Source organism: Lissotriton helveticus, chromosome 8 (assembly GCF_964261635.1).
Source record: "Lissotriton helveticus chromosome 8, aLisHel1.1, whole genome shotgun sequence".
Taxonomy (NCBI): domain Eukaryota; kingdom Metazoa; phylum Chordata; class Amphibia; order Caudata; family Salamandridae; genus Lissotriton; species Lissotriton helveticus.
The window spans coordinates 849635077-849657491 of record NC_136069.1 but is presented as its reverse complement, the minus strand read 5'-3'; the positions used below and the strand labels follow the sequence as shown (position 1 = coordinate 849657491).

At 41.4% G+C, this 22415-nt stretch overlaps 1 protein-coding gene across 5 annotated transcripts in view; it reads left to right on the top strand.

The window, feature by feature from the left end:
- Positions 1–22415, top strand: part of AP1S2 (adaptor related protein complex 1 subunit sigma 2) — a 144251-nt gene that overhangs the window by 9201 nt on the left and 112635 nt on the right. For 4 of the 5 annotated variants that reach the window (XR_013599880.1, XR_013599881.1, XM_078657662.1 and 1 more), the window contains exon 4: positions 3390–3527. Coding sequence is in view for 3 of the 5 variants with exons in the window: in XM_078657662.1 (XP_078513788.1) it covers positions 3390–3527 (138 nt within the window). In the remaining 2 variants the exon portion in view is untranslated. Of the gene's footprint in view, positions 1–3389; positions 3528–3985; positions 4020–22415 lie in introns of those variants that run through there. The other variant, XM_078657664.1, reaches the window with a different exon arrangement.

Below are 22415 nucleotides of genomic sequence, written 5' to 3'. Positions count from 1 at the left end.
CTAAATAACATACCCTGAATTTTGGCTTCTCATATGGCCAAAAATCTGACATCTGTTTCACAAATGATTCACATCAGAGTTCACTTCTGGATTCACGATGATGATGACCAGGGCAGTAAAGGATCCACTTTTTAATTAAATGAAGAGAAAACTGGCCCTTACACCTTTAATGGAGGAACAAGCTGTTTTCTGGCATAAATCAGAGCAAGAGGTGATCGAGGTTCTCGCCAGAGCCTGAGCGTTCTTTCACAAGCAGATTCAGTTAGTTGAAGACTTGTTTCCATTGCTGGAACTAACAGTCTGTTGTAATCAAACAGAAGTAAGACCTCTAGCGTAGATTATGTAGCTTCCTTTATTTAAGTTATTACAAGATGTTAAGAGGAAAACCCCACCAGGAGCAGCTACCCTGCTGCTCAGCCCTTACCCAACTGACACTCACAGACATCTAACATTCCATCCATCCATCCAACGTTCCACATCACACACATTCTAGCTGAGCAGCAGGTAGACTTACGTTACAACACGGTCCTTACCATAAAGCAGCCGATCTGGGTCAGAGGATGTTGGAACATTAGATTAAGCCAACAGGGCAAAAGTTACCCCTGCATGCAAAAGAGTAGTAGGGCTATTAAAAGCTGGGAGAGAAAGCACACTCTCTCACTAATAAAAGGGGCAATCTCTTGGGTTGTTTGTGAAATGTTATGTACCACTGCAGAAGGAAGGACCTTGTAGTAGGTGCTAAGTTTGAGGGTAAATTCTGCATTAGAAACTAAAGGCCTTTAATTATCACTTATTCTGTTGCTGACCTTGTGAGATAGGAAGTGTATTAAGTGTGCAAATTGAGTTCATCTTCTTTCCAGCAGCGGCCCGTGCAGGGTAGATGGGTGGGCCGGGTTGGGTGGGGGGGAGGATCCGACAGACAACCACGAGAGAAAATTAACTAATTTATTTTCCCTCTGCCTGTGTCAAAATCCCCCACCCTGCTTTACCACTCTTACATGCAAAGGGCACGGCTGCTTCTTTCATACAGCCAGATTATGGTTTGAGAAACCTCATCTGCACTCGATCATGGGGCAAGACAGGCCCTAGTGGGCACGGGCGATTCCCCAGTGGGCTGCCAGGTTGGGGGACAGTTTTCGGCCCCAGGGGGCATTTTTGTTAGCACCAGGCCCCCCCCCCCACCTTCGGACCAGCCGAGCTCTTTGCCAGGGCCGATTTCGGTTCCCAGTCCGGCCCTCCTTCACATACATGTCCTTCAATACATAGGCTTCTGGGGGAAGAAGAGATATGGGGATGTGGCATTATGAGTTACATTTCTTTCTGCCGCTCGTACAGGTACACTGAAATTCCAATGTCTCTGATTTATCGAAGGTGGGTGATATATTTCTGTGTGTATATATATATATATATATATATATATATATATATATATCCGCACTTGTCTTCCTGCTATTGCGACAGGCTATCAATCCTCAGCCATCGACAAGTAAGAACACGGAAGACCCAGAGTGCAGGTGAGTTTTTATTTTCCAGTACACCACGTCAGGATAACGTTTCGGCCTGCACAGAGGCCTTGGTCACATATATATTCCAGCTCCAACCGTCCCTGGATTCCAGAAAACGATCACGCACTCACGGGGGTGTAAGATGCTCAAATTTTTAATATTCGGCTTTTCCAACAAACAAAGAGACGCGTTTCGGACTACAAGTCCTTCGTCCGTGTCAATGCGGATTACATTGACCCAGAACCCTATGTACCCACTTCACTTCCTGTCACATGTGAAGGGAAAAACAGACACCATTACGTACTCAGTAAATGGAGAGGCCATTTCTAAGTGAGTCTAATAATACACACAGTTCTATTTGTACCACTCTAGGTTTATACTGATTCCTAATTCACTTAAATTACAGTGAATAGTATTGATCTCGCCGTGGATCGGCAAATTACGGAATCTTGACAGTCCTATTTACAAAGTATTTACACAAGTTTCATAATACCATATCAAATTAATGATCATAATCCCATTGCATCAGGGGTTGCATGTAAATCATCATTATTTGCATTACATTCACTGCAAGCCCAAGTCTGTTAAAAAGCAACAAGATCTCGCCGTGTATCGGCGTATCACCGACTATGGCAGACCGGCAAGGTCATAATCAAACAAAATCCATTATATACAAGTTCATCCCTCAAGATCTCCACTGCATATCATTCCTTATCAATTATATTAAATTATATTCGATATTGGATAGGCTAAGATAATCAACCTGGATCATCAATTTACATTATGCTACATCATTTAACTAAGTGCAACTATAATACATAAGCCTCTGCAAGTGGCCAACATTTTACTGTAAAGGTAGAGGGTGAACAAAAGAGAAGGTGAAAAGGAGGAGGGTAGGTCAATGGTGGGGGGGATAAGGCAAATGAGAAAAGAAAAAAGAGAGAAGAGGAACAATGAAATAAAATATATGTAAAGTCAACAAAGAAGAAGAAATTACAAGGCAGGCAAATATGATCTAACTATGACTGAAAAGACACATGTACCAGATGTAAAAAATACATGTGTTGAAAGAACAACATAGAGCAAGTATGCACATGCAATGATAACTGCAGGTTCCAAGGTTCACAATTCATTTAGGAACTCCTGCATATGTACATAATCAACGCTCTGTTTAGATATATATAGTGTTACTCGTACCTTTTCCCCCCCTCTTTTCTCTGCACCTTCTTTTTGTACCCTCTTTCTCTTCTGCTTCCATTCCCATCTTTTTCTTTCTCTCTTGTACTCGTTCTCTCTCGCCTCTTACCAAGCATATGAATTCCCCAGTTAGGTATTTGCTGCCTTGCTTTTCTTATCTTGTAAGCCCCTGTAGTTAAAATGTTTGATTGGACATTTGCTTATTCAGAACATTCTTAAAGAGTTTTATCTTTGCACCCAATCGCTAGCAGCGACCAACCCATGTCAGTGGTGAGCACAGACATTCGGAGGCAAAGGGCTAGGCAATACTTTTTCATCCTTTTTCTCCTGGCCGAGTGACTGTCTGATCGCTGTCACAGGCACATCAGCAGCAAAATTTCGAGTGTGGTAGGTGGCCAAACTCGATTGTCTGGAGGAAGGGTAGGGTTGGACTGCAACAGGAAAGCGATTCATAGGCGCAGTGATTGTGTGGAGTGGCAAATTCTCTTGTCACAATTAATAAAAAGTGAAAAGGAAATAAGTTCACCTGTGCTTTTGAACAAAAGTGAATTAAAACGTGACGATCAGATGAGGAATGGGAAATTCATCCAATGATGTAAACGGGAAGGATTTTAACATGAAAATATTCTAGTCGGTATAAATTATGGCACACTGACCTCATTCATTTGTATGTTTTTTTTTTTTCAGGTTTGCGAGCTCGACATAATCTTTAACTTTGAGAAGGCCTATTTCATTTTGGATGAGTTTCTGCTTGGAGGGGAAGTTCAGGAGACCTCCAAGAAAAATGTTCTCAAAGCTATTGAGCAGGCGGACCTCTTACAGGAGGTAAGAACGGGACTTCTTCGACCTAAGCACGCAAGCATGCAGTGCTCTGGTCAAAGACAGCTCTGTCATCTCCTCTCGACCCTGCTACTTAGTGATAGATGTGGCTTTTTTGCATGCCTAGCATGTCTTGGTTTTGTCTCGTTCTGTTTATTTGTGATGTACTACCTAAATAAAATTATTTTTATTAGTTTTGTATTTAATGTGTTTATCTTTGCTGGCTTGCTTAATGGCGTTATCTTTCTTTCGAAACCTTGTTTCCTGTTTCAACATCTCTGCTGTAGCTTTGTACGCTGTTTTTTTCCTACCGCAGATCACCGTTTCAGTTTCTCCCCTTTCTGTTTTCCATATGATTAGCCCCTCCACCACTTGTTGAATTGATAACTGTATTCAGTTTTGCTTTTTATTTGTCATAAATCTGATGCTGTGTGCTTCTTTACTGTTTCATTGCTGAAATCCAGAAGGTAGACTCTCTTCTTTGAGGCTTTTTCCAGGTATAGTTAATTAACACTAACCCTTCTAAGACTCTGTATCTAGTTGTGTAGGTAATATACCAAATTAGATTACATTTGCCAGCACTAAAGTGTTTTGTGTAGCTCATAGAAAATTATTTTGACTTTCAAAATCGAAAACTGATACTTATCCTAACGTGTCCCAATATGACAATGTAGTAGCCCAGTTTGTAACCTCTTTACATATTGTTCCACTTGTTGCTAGACCGTGCATAATCCCCCCACCCCCCCTCAAGAATTTGCATTGAGATTGTCCAAACCTGTATTCTTATCAGGCCAGCAAACACCTTACTCATAGGCGTCCAAACGTAAAATACCATTTTATTAAGGTTCAGTAAACTGTTCTACATGGACCATTAAAAATGTTAATCATAGTGCATTTACCATCATAAACGGTGTGGAAGTCGTATTACACAGTGCCCAGCACACAACGTTTAGGGTCAAGGACAATAGGTTCTCATGCTTATTTTGCCTTTGGACAAGTAAGCCCAGCCCCCTGAAGCACAAACCCTTTGGCTGCCGGTTTACAGTACAGACCTGTAAAAGCATTATCAGCCACTTGAGCAAGGTGTATATTTTTACATGTATATGGATTAAATTTGTATATATGATTCATTAATGCAATTTGCATAACTGGCAGTGGTTCTGGTACAAAACTAAGAATCTGAGGCCACTTATAATGCTCCCTGATTAGATTGGCGGTTCTCTTTCCAGCTTAAAAGAAGCTTTTGATAAATTGTTGTGCAACTTTAAATATCGTTTCTCATTACATCACATAATCCATTACAATGAATTCCCCAAAGTAATGCCCCAGCGGAGTTAGAATAGTAATGGCGTAGTAATGGATTATGCGTTGTAATGACATGCGGTGTAACGACATGTGTTGTAATGGATTTTGCGATGTAAAAAGTGTGTTGTAATGACACGCGTTCTAACGTGTGCGTTGTAAAATGTCATATTCTATATTTTTCACATGTTCAAATCCCAGATGATCCACTAAACCTTTCTTCCTTCCAAGATCAACAACATGAGTATTGTTAAGTTGGGAAACAAATGTACTCCTGCCCTTGTCAGGAGTACATTTGCAACCTTTTCTAGTGTGGGAGGAAATTGGAGAGGAGTTGGTGAATACTTACAACATGCAGTTCGCTAAAACTGTCCAAACTAGTGAACTGCATATAGTCATTTGCCCAGACATTTGTCCTCCTGCCTTGCAATGAAATGAATGTTCTCTTTTAATTCGTTTTGATACTGCTGGGGTCGTGCAGCGTGGCTAGTCAGCAGGGTTGAAACACCTGTTCTTGCTCTCTTACTGTAGTTTATGAAAATGGGACCAGACTGCTCCACCTGTAAGATATTTAAAACACAGTGGGCTGATGGGTTCCCGCAGCTGGGCATACCTCGGCAATTGGGTACCCCCTGTAAGAGAGATACAGCCCCACCTAACAAGCATGTGTTCTTCTTTTCCTGTTCCACACCAAACGTCTATGCTTTCCTTTTAGCCTTTCTAATTTTGGGGCAGCTGTATGTCTGAAGCCATTAGATGTCACCATCATTTTAATCGCTTACCACCCTCTTTCCCCTGAAACATGACCCTAGTTTTTATGTTTGCAACCCCAATATCATCCTTTATTTCTTATAAAGCATAGATTCCATCTCCTTAATTATGTAGATAGCGCTTATCTTTCCATTGTTGTCTGGGTCACTCAAAGATGGCTACTAGTTTTGGCCAAGAATAGGCCTGCATGCACCCTCAACTGAATATATGAGAGATGTGCCCTATAATATAAAAGACAAAGACTTGCTAAACAAAATGAGTCTGGATGCTTATTCTAAAGCAGCAGTTGCGCTCTCTGTAAATACTTCATTTGCTGCACCATTCAAATTGTGACCCTAGTGCCTATAAGATAACTGTACTTGTGACTGCTTGTTTGTTAGTGAAACAGAGCAATAATCCGTGTTCAGTGGGTTTCCTAGACCTTTTGGCCCCTGTGCCACTGCATCTGCTGCAACATTCAAATCACGACCCTAGTGCTTGCAAGGTAACTGCACTTGTGAATTGTTGTTTAGCAGTAAAATATAGCACTAATCTGTGGGTTTCATAGACCTTTCCATTGTTGTCTGGGCCGCTCAAAGATGGTTGCTTGTTTTGGCCAAGAATACGGCCACATGCATCCTCTCATCTAAAGATATGAAAGGTAACTGCACTTAAATATTTAAGACTAAGATTAGACAGGACGCCTCCTCTGAAGTAGCAGTTGCGTTCTATAAATACCTCATTCATTCAAGATGGCTCACTTTGAATGCATGGAGTGCTGGAGCTCATTCTCTGATTATCTTCTTGCGGAAAAAATGAAGGAAAGCATAACATTTCTATACTCTCCTGTAGATCTTTGTATTTTCTCTCACACTTTGACTCCTATTCTTAGAAAAAGGAAGCAGCTGCTTTGTCAAAACCCAAAGAAGACATCCCCTCCACTTATTAAGTTATCAATTCAGGCTTAGGACCGGGGGGAGGGGGTGGGAAACGCAACTAAATGCAAAGGGGTCCTACTAGCCTTATCTACTTTTTCATAAGGAATAATCTGATAGTAAACTGATACAGACCAACTCAATAATTATTACACAAATTTCTTATTTTTTAAATTTTTTTTTACTATATTGTCTAACATTGTTTTCATACATCATTTTAGTATACTTGCATCTGTTTTTAAGTATATACATTCATTTGCCTAGTTAAAAACAACACATTTTACACAATAAGTTACCACATTCCCCTCTAAAGCCTCCTATTTCACACACTCATCTAACATTCTATTCAAACCACATTCATCATACAGCAGACCGGAAAAATAAACATCCTCCATACACCGGCGAAGTCTAATCTCTTCTCCCATGTTGTAGTGGACACACCAGCAGTCAATACACACCAGCAGTCAATGCAAGTTTTGTTGGTTCCATAATTGTTCTACCACCTTCTTCAGGGCCATAATAACTTTAAGTAAATGCACAAAAGAAGGACAACACGATGAATTTCTCACATATTTGATCAGGAGAGAGGCTTAATACTTCATATCTATCCACAAGTGAAGAATGATCTCAATCATTTATCCTTAGTCACTGAGCCTTCTCACTCGTCAAAGGGGTAACCTTCACTTTGGTTTCCACTTGGGATGTCCTCAAGCGGAATGAAATAACCTTCACTTTTGATTCAAACTTTACTGTCTCACAGGCAGTATGAGCTTGATCCAACCGGCAGGTATCCTTCTACCCCAAAACTATAACTCATGCCTGCACCTTCTGCCATGCCGCAGTCGGGACTTCCATACCACAGTCACATACCAGTTGACGCTTTGGCTAGAACCCCATTGCATTTCATTTAATCTTGTTAGTAGTTGCTTTATTAGTAGTACATGTAACATGACATTACCAAACTTCTGTGTGACTAGCTCTGCACAGCTATCCAAGGTGAGTTACCTTCAACAGAAGGGGGTAGGGTAAGTGCAGCTTATGGGGCTGTGATTCTCCAGTGTGAAGCCTGTGCTGAGACTCAAGAAGCTGTCTGCTGCTGACAGTTCTGCGCTAGCTTTGTGTGCATTATAGAACTACCTTACTACAACCCGAAAGTCAGAATATTAAGTCAGTGGCACAACATGCCATCTGTCAAATGCCTTGGCTTGCAGACACAAGGATGTGCACTGTCATCGAAAATTGTCACCTCCCAAACTATGGGTCCCATCTGCCTCAAAGCAGTCTTTTTGTCATCCTAATGCCAATCTCTGAACCTAGTTTGTCGCTAAATTTGCTTCTACGCATCTTCTTCAACACTTCTAGTCTTTAGCTTGGACATGGAGCGATCACTAAGCTCAGAGCAGCTGTTTAATTAGCATTGTTTTATCCTGGCATGCCCGCTTAATGGTTTCCAGTGAGTCTTGAACACCAGTCTCTTTGTTTTCAATAGATGCATTACATTCATAATATATTTTTCCTAAAGTATACACTGTTTTAGAAAAGTTTTAATCCCAGGTAGAAATTCAGGGGCTGTAGCCTGAAGATTATAATTAATTATCTGACTGTTTGTCATCGAACTCTATACTTACTGATTATGTCTTGGCTTCCGGTTGAATACAGAGTTAAAAATGCCTTTGCACAGTCTTGGATTGCATAAGTCTGGAACATTTAACTGGAAATGTGGGCCCCTGTGTAACATCTACCCCTGATATTAGTTTATTCCTAGAACTTTGGATTTACACTGATTGCCAGTCAGAATATTCGTATCAATAGTGGTCAAAGTTACTCACCTTCCCCCATAAGACTTGTGGTGACCAGTTGGCTACCCCCCCCCCCCATCACGGTTCCGTTATGATGTTAATAAGAAATTAATGTTTGAAAATTGGGTAAATCAGACCGATAATGCACTCATTAGTTAATACGCGTTTAACCCATTAATCTACTGTGGAGGAACATGTTAGAAAAATAGAAGGGAAAAATGGAGGAGAGGAAAGCACTCTCCTTATCTTTAACATCCTATCCAGGAAAATGATTATTGGATTGAAGGGCCAATAGAATTTTGTTTTGCAATTTGGCACTTTAAGCTTCCACTGTCCATCTATGGAATTTTGGAGGATCTATATATTTCCAGCATCTAGTAATTGCTAGACTTGTTATTCCAATGAGAAACTGATAAGCTGCTGGGACTGCTTATCCCTAATCATCAAAACACCTTCAAAACCAAAGAGTGTTATTGCGAGAAGTCAGCTCTGCTTGGGATTGTGCATTATTTTGCTATCGGCTGATTTCAAAGTTACAGCATTTAAGAGGAAAGAGGAATGCAGCACACTTTCTCCATGGAGTCCGCTTGTGCACTTTTATTCATTTTTTAATTTATATTTTAGAGATCTTTTGAGATGGCTATCTCGTTCTATAGCTGTACCCAATATTTGCATTTTTTTTTTATAATTCCTCTTCTTTAAGTCTATTTATTTTGTTTAAGTTCAAGTTTATTTTATTTGCATAGTTTGTTGAACCCATTGCAACACAAAAATATTTCAATACAGACCAATTTTTAGATATAAAAAAACTCCTTAGTTATGAAAGGATAAAAGTTCTATTAAAAAAACTGTACAATAAAAATTCAGATGTTAGAAGTCACTTATTCAGGCACGTTATAACCAGAAATGCATGTCACGTCTGTTTACACCTCGGTAATTCTTGGATTTAATACTTTGTTTATAAATGCACAGGTAAATTTAAAAGTTAGATTTCAGCCAATATTTTGATTTCCGGCAATATCTTTTGGCATGCTGTCAGAAATTTTACCAAAGCACAGTTTAGTTGGGGGTCACTTGGATCAAGGCAAGCCAGAACAGCCTGCCTCCTAGTTCGAATTCCACGCTGGTTGAATTTTACTTTTAATATTTGTAGCCGTTCTTGTGAGTTGTTTGCAGGAGCATAATAAATGCAGCAGATCTTCCGATGCTAACCCGCATAGGCGGCACCTAGGGTCCACCTTCTCCTTCAGCCAGGGTGGAGAGTGCTGAGTGGCAGATAACAAGCCAAGTCTAAACTTCATGAAGCTGATTTTTGTATGCTTGGCGTAACCCGTGTTAAAGTACTTCTGGGCTGCTTGCTCACAGTATGTATTCAGAGTCATCCAACCATGAGACCTTTCAGCGAGTGAGGATTTGTCTTCCAGCCACTATAGATATTTGACTGATTTCCAAACTAGTTTCTTGAGTACGCCGGAGCTGGTGGAAGTTTCCCACAGTTGGTTCAGTCCCAATTTGTGTAATCCTTCTTTGAGGTATCTCGCTGCGGGAGAGGTAGTGTGTCTGCTTATCTCTTTCCATAACTGTGCATTTAGTGACCCGGAAGCGGCTTTTCGTATTTTATCCCACGTTATGATGTATGCCCCTTGTCTCGCAAGAGATTGCTTCTGGATGCCAAACTCGAGCCTTATTTGCCAGGGGGAGGTGTAATTGGGTAGCCCAAATATAATCCTAAACGTGCTTGTAACTGTGGAGTCCAGTAATTTGGCGTCTCTTCCTTTCTGGGCTTCGCTTCCGTAAGTTATTGTTGGTAATAACTTTGCATGAATCACCTCAACTGAGGGCAGAATCGACGGGCCGGTTAATTTGGAGTCTATTTATTTTGTGAAACTGCCTTTTTAGGAAAAATGTAAAAAACCTCATTTTGGTCTCGGTGTCAGCTTAACATATGGTAATCTTAGCCAATATGCACTGTTTATGGCCCGTTCACTATCAAGTACAGGATAAGATCTTTTCACAGGAAAGAGCCAGCCACATTGATAGACAATTTAACAATTCTTGATTTTCACTTTGATGTGTAAAGCATATGCTTTATTTATGACATCTGTGGCAACTCGTTTTGTAAAGTTGGATACGTTTAAAGCACTTTTTATGAAAGCTTCGGTGTATGTTTAGCTACACAATAATTATGTATTCCGTCTGCAACTGTGCCTTTTTCAGAACACACATATTGTTGGATATAAACAATTTCCTCATTTGTCCTTGCAGGCACTGGGGTCATGATTTCAATGGTGCAGTGTCTCAGGGGCCAAAAGGTCTATGAAACCCACTGAACACAAGATGTTGCTATATTTTACTAATAAACAGGCAGTCACGAGTGCAATTACCTTGCAGGCACTAGGGTTGGGTATTTGCAGCTTAGCTAAAGAAAATATTAGCAAAGCCAATAATTGTCGCATAGAAAAGACCTCTTGACTTTGCCAATGCTTGTTTTTCTCCTCTAACAGACTGAAAATTGTGTTCCATTCTCCCCTGATTTAAATGGATTTTTCATTAACCTCTTCCGTGCATCGGACAGCCCCCGGCCGTCTGACGTCAAGGCGGGCATGTGCGTCGGACGGCCGGGGGCTGTCTGACTTGCGCACGCGTAGAATTCGCCCGCACAGCGGCGAAATGTGCGCTGCATCATAGTGGTTAAAGTTAACCGTAGCTCCAATTGTGTAATAAGTAAATGAACATCAGGGGCCCTATATATTTGCTACTGTAAAAGGCATATCCCTGACCTTTAATTTAGCAGCAGCCCTTTGCCTGTACGTGTCCCCTTTAATTTCCTGAATGCAATCTTGGAGGCTCTTCGTGCAAATATACCAGTGCCCCCTGATTCTAATCTCTAGGTTAGAAAGCCCCATTATCTTTACAGAAGGAAGCATAATCTATCAATGGGTATTATTGGGTTTTGTTTCTTGTTTTCTTTTGCAATCCGAGAGATCTTTCACTTTCCATGAAACAATCCACTTGTTTCTTATCCATTTAAAAACTGAGATTTTTATGTTAATAGGTTTTTTGAGCTAATATCTATTATTTTTAATTGTATTACACACCTCAGTGCGCCCTCTAGTAGCTAAACTGCTCTCCTTAACCCCTAAACCCAGCCCCTCCTTTCCCAGGTGAAAAGTTTCCTTTCTGCTTTTTACCTGTTATGTCCGTGATCACTTCATGTGTTCTGGCTGTAAGTATTGTTTAATGGTGGATGGATACTGCGTGGGTTCCCTGTACCTTTTTGTGCATTTATTTTGAAAGAACTTTACAAGACTATTTTGCAACAAATCTCATTTCCCCATCAAACATTTGCTAAGAACATTCTTGAGATGTAACTTCCTCTTTTGGGGTCTTACTGGAGACTTCGCCTTCTGTCACTTTATTTATTCCGTTGCTCTTGTGAACGATACAGGTTTCAGATCTGCCACTGGTTTTGTTACATAATACCTAGTCCAGACTTGTTGACATCTGCCACTGTGAAGTGTAAGCCTCCTTTGTTTGCTCATGTACCTATTACTACAGATAGCTGAATATTTTATGGATGAACGGGAAGAGCTTCATCGTTTACTTCCATGCCAATAATTACACCATTGTCAAATTGCACTCTTACATCTGCTTTTAATCCTAGATCTGGTGCACGTTCTTCAAAACCAGAGTTTTGGTCTGTTTCCTAGGACCAAACAAAATGAGAATGTTGTCATTTTGGACAAAAGCCATCAGACGTCCAGAAATGCCAATAAATACATCTTGAATGACGTTTACTGGGCATTCTACTCCAAATGCAGTTATTGTCATGCCAGTGGTATGACACATGTGGCTTGATGGTATCTGAATTTAGGCTCTTTTGTTGAACCTTTCTTTGAACAGGTCTTTGGATGGTGCTACTCTGACAAAAGTCCACAATATTACAAAGATTTTGAAGGCACAAACTAACACTACAAATGCAATTGAGTCTTCAACCAAAGAAATAGATTTATTAAATAGAAATCTGGGTGGGGCAAATGATTTCTCCAGCTTTCCAAATCTGATAATGGATGTAATGCCTGACTAGACTAGGGCTTTTTCTTCTCACTTGAAGCTGACTTTTAAAGGCAAGAATGGATTCAGGAGGTGATTCATACTAAGCTGTAGCCACTGTAAGAGAAGGTGCCATCTCCATCCATCTCCCCAATGCAGTATGTTAGACAGTATGCATTCCAAACACCTTCACAGAATGTGAAACCCATAACTAAAAGAGTACTAGGCACAACGGAGCTGGCACTCATTCAGTAGTGTTTGAAGAAGCCCCCTTAAATAAACCAATGTTTCATGTCCCTGGCAAGCTACAGCCGCTACTACTGCAATGCTCGAGAAATAGCCTTTCAGCCATGGCAGTTTATAAATACAATTTCTCTAAAATATTCAGTTCCAACTTATATGTTATGAAAATATCGTCCCGCCCAAAAAAAAAACTGGCTGAGAAAAATGACTATCCAAGATAGCTGATAATGCTGCTGTTGCAGTTCATAGACTGTTAGTTTGCTTATAGAACATTCAGTTTGTTATCCGTCTCCTTACCTAACAAATGTTTTTATTAAGTACATGGCTTATGCATTTTGCTTGTCTTGAGATGATGCTATTAAAGGAGGCTTGTAACAACTAACGAACGTCAGTCGGGGCAATTGGATGATGCTGTCTGTATCTTTGTTGCATACTTTCGAGTGTTCACTTTCCTGAAACCCGAAGGTTTATTCCTTAGATGTAAGTTTCCAGGCTGATATTTGAGTTTGTTCAAGGCCTCCTTCAGCGCACAAGCTGTAATCAGTAAAGCAAATGCAACTCTGCGTGAAGTAGTGCCTCATAACATTTTCCAGCTTTTAGGACACGGTGTTAACAATGGCAAATGACATAGCCAGGGTGATTTTCAAAAATTGCAAGGGAACTATCGACCTGGCTGCAGCATCTACGCTACTGGGTTATCATTCCATAGAATCAGCCTGTCAGCAGACACTGCCACATAAAGAAAGAAAAGTAAAGTGCACACTCTTACAATTACCTTTTCGAAGTTCGCTGTAGTGGTAGGTCAAACAGAAGGTAGTAGAAACAAACCGTTCGCTCTGCAATGTTCTTTTTTACAACAAAAATGTAATTGATGCTAAAAATCCGGTCCATTGTCTAATTGCGGAAAGAAGTCCTTAAAGAACTTTGAGTTGGACACCTCTATCACTAAGGGCCAGATGTATCGAAGGGTTTTACCCATTCTGTGTCTATAGGAAAATGTGTTGATACATATGGCCCTTAGACCCTCAGCATTTTTTATGATCATCTTTTGTGAAAATAACCAGTAGGCAAGATCTGTTCTTGGATAGGAAGGCGGTGCAATGGCTGTTAGCTTCACACAGAATTACTTTGTTGCAGGGAACCAGTCGGACCCAATTGTGTTGAATCTGTGATGCTAAAGAAATGTGAAACTGGAACACTGAAACTGATCTGTTTGCTTTTTAACCTGTCATATTTTTAACTTGCCATAATTGCACATCGGGACACTTGGAGGTGCCATTTAGGTCAGCGATTCTATGTTTCTAGGTCTCCTCTATAAAATGAGACCCGCTGTGTGGAATCTCAGCGGGCGCACTGCTGGCGCGCAAGCCCGTCTGCGCCTGACCGGGTCCAGGAACCCTGCTTCTCCCCAAGGAAGTAAGATCACTTACTCTTCCTCTTCAACTACTCGCGCTGCGGAGACCTTGCAAGATACCTTGTTTACATCCTATCTGTTTAAAGAAAGGAGATTTTCCTTGGAAACTCTGCTCATTCACCCCTCCCCCTTACTGTCCCTAAGGCTTTTATCTAAACCCAAAACCCTTTGTTCCTACAAAATGTTTTTAATCAACTGCAGGTTACTACCAAAACACTCTTCAGAACTTTCTCTTTTTTAGAAGAGGAACAACCGGCCACTGTATTTTTAACGGAAACTTGGCTACACAAGGAATCCGACCCTTATCTAGTGCATACACTTCCCCCTGGCTATCACATTCATTGACGAGATCACGAATGAAAGAAGGGTGGAGGTATCACTATTATTTATAAAGAGATCTTCAAATGCCTCAATAAACCTGACTTGGTAGCAGACTGTGAAAGCATGACTTTTGCAATAATTTTCTCCCTCACTTGTACCTTGTCTTGGATCCTAATATATAGACCACCAGGAGTCCATGGAAAATCCTTGCAATCTCTCCCTGAATTCGCCAACAATCTTGCCAGTGTCTCCCCCAATTTCCCCCTTCTAGGGGATTTTAACTTAAATATTGATGAACTACTGAATCCTCAAGCCTCTAATCTTCTTCAAGATTTAGCAGCCATTCAGCTAATACAAAAAGTAATAGGACCTACACATTGTAAATGGTACCTACTTGATCCTATTTTTTCCAATAATGAAAAGCTAAGAGTCTTCGACCCTATTCCAGTGCCGTGGTCTGATCAGTACCTGATCCCAATTATCTGGGATAGGGAAGCGCACAACCCTCCCATTACAGAAATATTAGCAGTTCAAAACGTACCTGGTCTAAACTATGGCTGGAACAATGGAACCAAGCCCGTAGAGACTCTAAGCCTACCCTAGATACCAATCTTACCGTAGCTAATGGAAGTTCACTCACTAGATTGACTTCTCTGGATCAAATTATTCCTTAGAAAATTGGTTACAAGCAAGCTCTATATAAAAAAAAAACCTTGGTATTCCTCTAAGCATCACAAGCTGAAACAGAACTGCAAAAGAGGAAGGAGTTAAGCAAACCGGAATATAGGAAAACTATAAAATTCCATCAGACAGAAATTAAAAAAGCACAAGCACTTTATTTCGAAGGAAAAATCAACCACGCCGCCAACTCCCCTCGTGAAATCTATCGACTTGCTAAAAGATTACTTGCGTCCCCTTCTCAATAAACATTATTAGATGCTACACCAGCTCGTTGTAACTAACTTGACAGATTTTTTTCACAAAAAAATATAAGATATTTACGACAAATTTCACTATTCTTTTTCTTCTAGCAGTGCTCCAACCGATGTTAATCATCCACTTTATGCTGAGCATTTGTTGGAGGAATTTCCCACTTTGAACTATGGAAAGCTTCTAAGAACCTTTATGTCAAGTAAAATCAGGCTCCCCATCCAATCCGGCATCTCCACGTTTTCTAATTCAAGCTGCTGAAGTAGTGTCTCCAATATTGCTTGAGCTGATAAACCTCTCCATTACCACTGACCAAGTCCTCTTGGCTTGGAAATGGCCCATGGCTAAAGCCCTATTATAGCAGCCCAAACTGGACCCGCAGCTTCTAGGCAATTATCGTCCCATCCCCCTTCTTCCAGAGAAATCCTAGAAAAACATGTCAATCTGACTTTATCGGACTTCCTACAAAATCACAATTTACCTCACCCCACCCAGACCGGATTCCGACCTCTTCATGGCATGGAAACGATTCTTCGTACAGTGGTCGAGCAATCTGAGAGACTCCTCGATCAAGGAGGATCAGTCTCCATAATTCTTCTCGACCTGAGCTCCGCATTTGATACAGTAAACTGACATTTTCTTAAAAAGACTCTGGAATGTCAAAGATATGGGAAGTGCGATCTAGGATTTTGAAGGAGGCAACATCTCAGACAGCCTGCCACTTAGATATGGAGTGCCTCGGGGCTCATCTTTGAGTCCTACCTTGCTCAATATCTAAATGAGGCCTCGCAGATATTGGTTTACCTTCCGGGATCAATATAGTCACATATGCCGATGATACCCAACTGTTTATCTCCTTGAATCACAACTAGAATACCCTATCATTTGCCCTTGATTTACATCTAGGAAAAGTGGCAAAATGGATAGAGTACTCTTTTCTCAAGCTTAACGGAGACAAAACCGAGCTGATGCAATAACCTTAACCCAGAGCTGAAATTGCCATCCCCACTCTGCCTGGGCCCTGCTCCTCCTCTTAAATCCGAAATCAAAAGCTTTGGTTTGTGGCTAGATAATTCCCTTAAATTTGACAATCAAGCAGTGAAGCTGGCAGCTACATGCAGCAGCATGCTTAGAATGCTTCACAAAATTCTCCCTCTTCTAGCATTCACTGCTAGGAGACTGATGGTCCAGGCTCTTGTTCTTTCATAGCAAAACCAAAGGGGATGATGGACGGAGTGTTGAACAATGCAAGCACTCACCCCCAGTCAACTGATCTGGATTAATCCATCATCATTCTTTAGCTCACTCCGCCGCCCCAGTTCAGACATGGCCATATGCAAATCAGTCTGACCCTGTGCCTCATGGGAACAGTCCAGCCCGAACTGCCAAGCCATGTCTTCCCTGGACCGGAAACCAGCATCCTGGGACCAGTTTCTGGCTAATCAGCCGTCATCAGCCAGGCTAGCTTGAATCCAGTGGCAAAGTGAGCAAGGGACCCACGTCTGGGCATACTCTGCCAACTTAGGGCGTACAAAGTTATTTCATGCCGTGGACTATGGTAACTCCCTCTATCTAGGGGCCCCAAAGACCACTACAAGGAAACTGAAAATAACACAAAACTGTGCGGCTCGGTTGCTGCTCAATATTCTCAGAATCCTTCGGCCAGCCAAGCTTTGAACATCCTCCACTGGATACCTGTAGCTGAAAGAATAACGTTTAAATCTGTATGACTCACAAGACACTTTGGGGCAAAGCACCCCAATCGCCTGGTCCTTGATCTCCTTCTATTGCCCCAGAAAAAGATTACACTCAGCCAATTTATCCTTGGTCATAGTACCTCGAATAAAGAAGGAAAGATATAGAGGCTGCTCTTTTTCATACAATGTTGCCAAGCTCTGGAATGCCCTCCTCTCCATCTTCGCTCTTTTAAACAACCTCTCCCCTTTCGGAAATTAATTAAAACCTGATTGTCACAGAACATCTCACTATAACCAAAAAGCCCTCTCTCATCTGTTCTTATGTGTAACACTTCTAGCGCTGGGATGCCTTCGGGTAGCCATGCTCCCTACAAGTGCTTCATAATAATAATTTCAGTCTTTTGTTCGACTGGTGCAGGGCGCTGGTCTTCATCGGTATTTTCTAAACTAATGGTTTTGGGATGCAGATGTGAGTGGTGGAAGGCGTGTCTGAGTGTGGAACACTACAAATTGTTTCTGGGCAGTCTTTAGCAAATCCTGTTAAATCATCAGGCTAAACAATTTGGAGATTTTAGTCAAATGCTCTTAAATTGACATACACTAACATACCTAGCAATGGAGGCAGTAGTCTCTGTGTAGACATTGATAAGCAGTCGAGGCCTCAAAGAATGAGTTACAATGAGTCCAGGAATGATGCCACACAATTATAACAGTTTATATAAAGATATGAATGTCCATCTAGAGTTGTGGGTTTTTCTGAAAATGAAACTTTAATTATATATCAAAATATATAAATGCATTTCCAGAAAAGGGGAAATGTGAATTTCAAAGAGCGCATAATTTACGACAAGCAACAACAACATTAGTGCATACTATTTTATCACTAGATCCTGAACGCTGGGATACTCCAAAAAGTAAAAAGCACTAATGTAGCAGAATGCAGTACCTGTTAAAACATCGACTGGTTTATACAATGTTTGCAGCCATACTCTGTAAAATTGAAGACCACAGATATTTAGCCAAACCTTCTCTTGTTTTGAGTTTGCAAACATTTTCCATTTACGGTCCCGTTGAATGCAGACACTAAAAACTGCTAATACGTACCGACAAAAAGACAGAAGAAAACATGCTTGTTTGCAAATGGTATGTCAAATATTAATTCACACATATGCCTGTATTCTCATGATGGCGCTCCATTAACATCTGACCAGGTAGATACAGCAGTAGGAGCCAGAATTGGAGAGAGCATTCCCAATCACACGCTTGCAGGCAAGGCAACACTAATTATTAGAAGTCCAGAAGCCTGTTCAAAATATTAAGTTCTTACTTTGGTGCTTCTATAATACATCCTTTAACAAATAAATACAGTGGTACATTGGTTCTGAAAGGACTTATTCAACACACAAATCAGGTGGTGTATTGGTTCAGCAGTTTTTCACAGAATTAATTAATAGATATTAATTATTAAAAATTACTTGTCTGTGGGCAGTTAACGTGCCACCATAATTGATTTGATTTTTTTTAATACATCCATTGAGAATCAGTATACCAGTATAAGTAATTTACCAAAGGATCACTGTGGTATAACAGGGTACCCTTTTATTAAATAAGTCTTTTTGGCCAGTTCTTGCTCCTTACTGTGTTATATGCATCTGAGTCATGGACACATTATAAGAGTCCTCAATAGAATGTTACTGTTTGAACATTAACGCTATCTGAAGCACCCAAGTGTTGGCCCGGTGGGATTAAGATAGATGCACCGTTAGCCTATTTGCTCATTTAGGATCCTGTTTTAAATGCTGACCATGAGAAACACCAGAGTTTCAGTTTGAGGGATCCTCAGGACCCAGGGGCCCACAAACTGATGCCAATAGCCAATGTAAACGGGGAACTTGCAGGGATAAGGAGAAAATAGCAGCGTTGCCACAGATGCACAGATTGTTGGACTTTCATCTTTAAATAGTACCAAAAGCTGCTCCATCAAAACCTACAATGGCAAGTGTGCATTTCTTGATTGTTTCAAAAGGTGCAATCTTTAATGTTTTATTGCCATTGCTGCCATAAAAGTAACGGTTTGTTAGTCTAGTAGGCAGTGTGTTTTCCCAAACTTTTAGCTGACCTAGTGACTCTGGAACTACCTCTACTATTCAGAAGCTGTATGTATGGTATTTCGAAGTAATTTGTTTTCTGAATTGTATACCATCTGACAAAAATGTGCTTCTGGTTTAAATCCATTCTAAAAACTGCAAAAGCAAGACTACAAGAGAGGCAATCCTCTCTTCAGACCTGTAGGGAACCTGCTGCTGCGTTATTAGAGTTTTTCAGAGCCCTTTGCACTGTGCCCACAGATTTGCTCTTGTGATACTTACCTCAGTGGTCTAACTGCTCAATCTTAGTGTTGCAGTGAATAACACTTTCTTCTCTTCTCCCCTTGCGATCTAAGTGAAAAGCTGGGTTTGCTGGATGCCACTTATAAATGTCAACACAGTAGTAGTTGATGCGATGAGACCCCAGTGGCAAATTTTACTTTTTGTACATTGTTTCTATTGATTCGGTTTGTTTTAAGCTTCTGTTCAGATCGAGAGTAGTTGTATTTACTGAATAGAATATGGGAACAGAACAGGTCAGATGGGCACATGTCTAGCACATAGTCTGCGGGGCAGTCGGATCCATCCCACTTCATAATTGTGCTACTGCTACATCCCTCTCTAAATTTCACATGGTGATCGCATTCCTTTCCCAAAGTATCCGCAGACTAAGTCCTCCCACAGTCTAATTACGCTTGTAACATGTCGAGCGTTTCCTAGGCAAATAAGTGCTGTTGGAATGTCTTCAAGTTAATTAAAGTTAATTATTTCTGCTTCCTGGGCTTGTGAAATGAAGCAAGTCCTATTTGGCAGATCGCTGTATTTTCTTAAAGAAAAAATGGTCTTCTGTTCTTTTGAGAGTGCCAAGGCACGCTTCTGACCACTGTTTTGAAACCTAAATACAGTGGGGCAGATTTATGATAACTGGCGCATCCCCAGGGATGCGCCAATTATTTTTCGCCGCTGCTCCGCCACCCATGGTGCACCGCATTTACAATGCGGCGCACCATGGGGCAAAATCGACACAGATGCGTGACGCATCTGTGCCGTAAAGGTGGCGCATTGCTGGAGTTGCGTCGCAAGCGCGACGCAGCTCCAGCAAGGCTCGGGGGTGCCCCATCTTTACAATGCTGCGTCAAGACCTACGCCTGCTTCAAGCAGGCGCAGGGTTTTGACGCAGAATTGGCCTGAAAGTGACTGAGTGAAATCTCATAGATTTCACTCAGCCACTTTTGCGAGGTGCACCTGCCGCGGAACGCCCACCCTGCGCCGGAACGCCCACAAGTGGCGCAGGACTTTACAACGTGACGCATCTGCCTAGATGCGTCACGTTGTAAATGGGTCGTAGGGATGCGCCACGTTTACGCCGCAGTTGCGTGACGCAAACATGGCGCATTCCCAACATAAATCTGCCCCAGTATACTTTTATTTAAACAGTAGTTACGCTCATACACCTCAAACGTCCCGAAAAGACGAGGAAGAAGGACCTACAACAGTGGTTCTTAACATTTTGACTGCTGTGAACTGCTACTTAATCTTTACAGGAATCCGAGGACTCCAGTGTAAGCGATTTAGATGATTTGAACATCAAAATAAAACCGAAAAATACAGAATCCATTTTAAATCTTTATTTTGGCACCAAGCCATAAAAGTACGTTAAGACATAGTATAAAATTACAAAAGCATTCAAATCAAGGAAGCATACACCAAAAAGAGCAGAAAAGTCGGTTTAAAACAGACCAGCATCATACAAAATTCAGTACAGCCAAAACATTTAATAAACTCAGTAAAATGGATCACACGAATGAGCAAATACAATCTTGGTCGATGAATTCTCAAAGTGCTAGTACATGAGGGGGGAACAAAGTCTCTAAGAGCACATATCCTTTAATAATGAGCAGATACAGTCTTGGACTACAAGGTCTCAAAGTGCTAGTGCATGAAGGGGAGCAGATTCACTAGGAACACGCTGTGCTTTTGTGATATCAACTCCCGCATTTGGCTTGGACATCTTGCACCTAGTCTTCATCGTCAGGAGGCATCGGGAGACGGCAAAGACAATGCTTTATGTCGTGTCTCAGAATACAAAGGGCCTCAACATGTTTTTTTAACCCCTAAAATTCGGCATACTGTGAATATTCATTTTTCCCTCCCCTTCATGTAGGCAGAACAGAAGAACAATGCATGCTCCACAGGTTCCTTACTGGCACCACAAGAGGGGCATGCCTACCTGTTCTGCCCATGTGGCCGACCCCAGCCGGCGGTGAAGGAGAGCAAGGGAAGGGTGCCATAGCAAAACTGAAGATGGTTTCCTAGCTACCGCAGGTTCAATCTTGACCAGGAACTAATCCATTTTAAACTCATCCTTCACCAAAAGGAAAGTGCCAGACAGGGGGCCGAAAGAAGGTTGTGACTACCTAAGGTAAATTATATGCTGATCATAATTGGCTATCATGGTTTCTTACTAATGGACCCACCTGTCAACGGGTCATCACACAAAATGTAATTTCCCCACTTTCCCAGTGTGTCTCCGATGCAACTTATTCACAGGATTTTGCAGGAACCTGAAAGACCCAAAATTTCTTCCAACCCCTGGCGGTATTTTATAAGCTTGGGGGTAGCCCAGAGCCTACTCCAATAGAGCATTGGTCTCAAACCTATTCCTTAAGAGATCGGCTGAATACCCATATCCAGCCTGAATGGAAGCAAAGGGGTGCTAACAGGGAGACATGTCAACCGTCTCAGAAATCGGTTTTCCACTAGAGTAAGGGCTGCATATGGTCCTAGTGCTCCACCCCATAGAGGGCTGTCCCCATGGCCTGTTTATACATTTGAAACTCTGTTGTAAGTGGGCGGAATTTGAAGCTATTCTACACTTTTAGCAACCCCCCAGTATGTTGCTTGAGTTTAAGTCTGCACCTATTAATGTGCCACACCAGTCCAACTGCTAAGTGAGGATCAATCTTGGGTACTCAAAAGTGTGCATGGTAAAGAGCCTTAAGTCGTGGATTGATTAGGTCTGGTGGTGCCACAGGGGTTGAGAACCATGTATTTTGTTTTTGTGATGTTGATTTCCAGTCCCATATTGGTGCAAAAGGTTTCAAAACTGTCTAGAATCCTCTGCAACCCCATGGGTGATATAGATATTATTTAAGAACCATCTGCAAATATCAGGACAGGAACCCTAATGCATGCAAGACTTGGGATCTCTCTCGCACCCATTCGGACGGTCAGTCAGATAATTTAAATAAATTATAAAAAGGGCGGCAGCTAAGACGCAACCTTGTCTGACCCCTCTTGTGACGGGAAAGCGATCTGTCAGCTCGTCTAGTTGACCACACCTCACCTGGGCATATTTGTGGT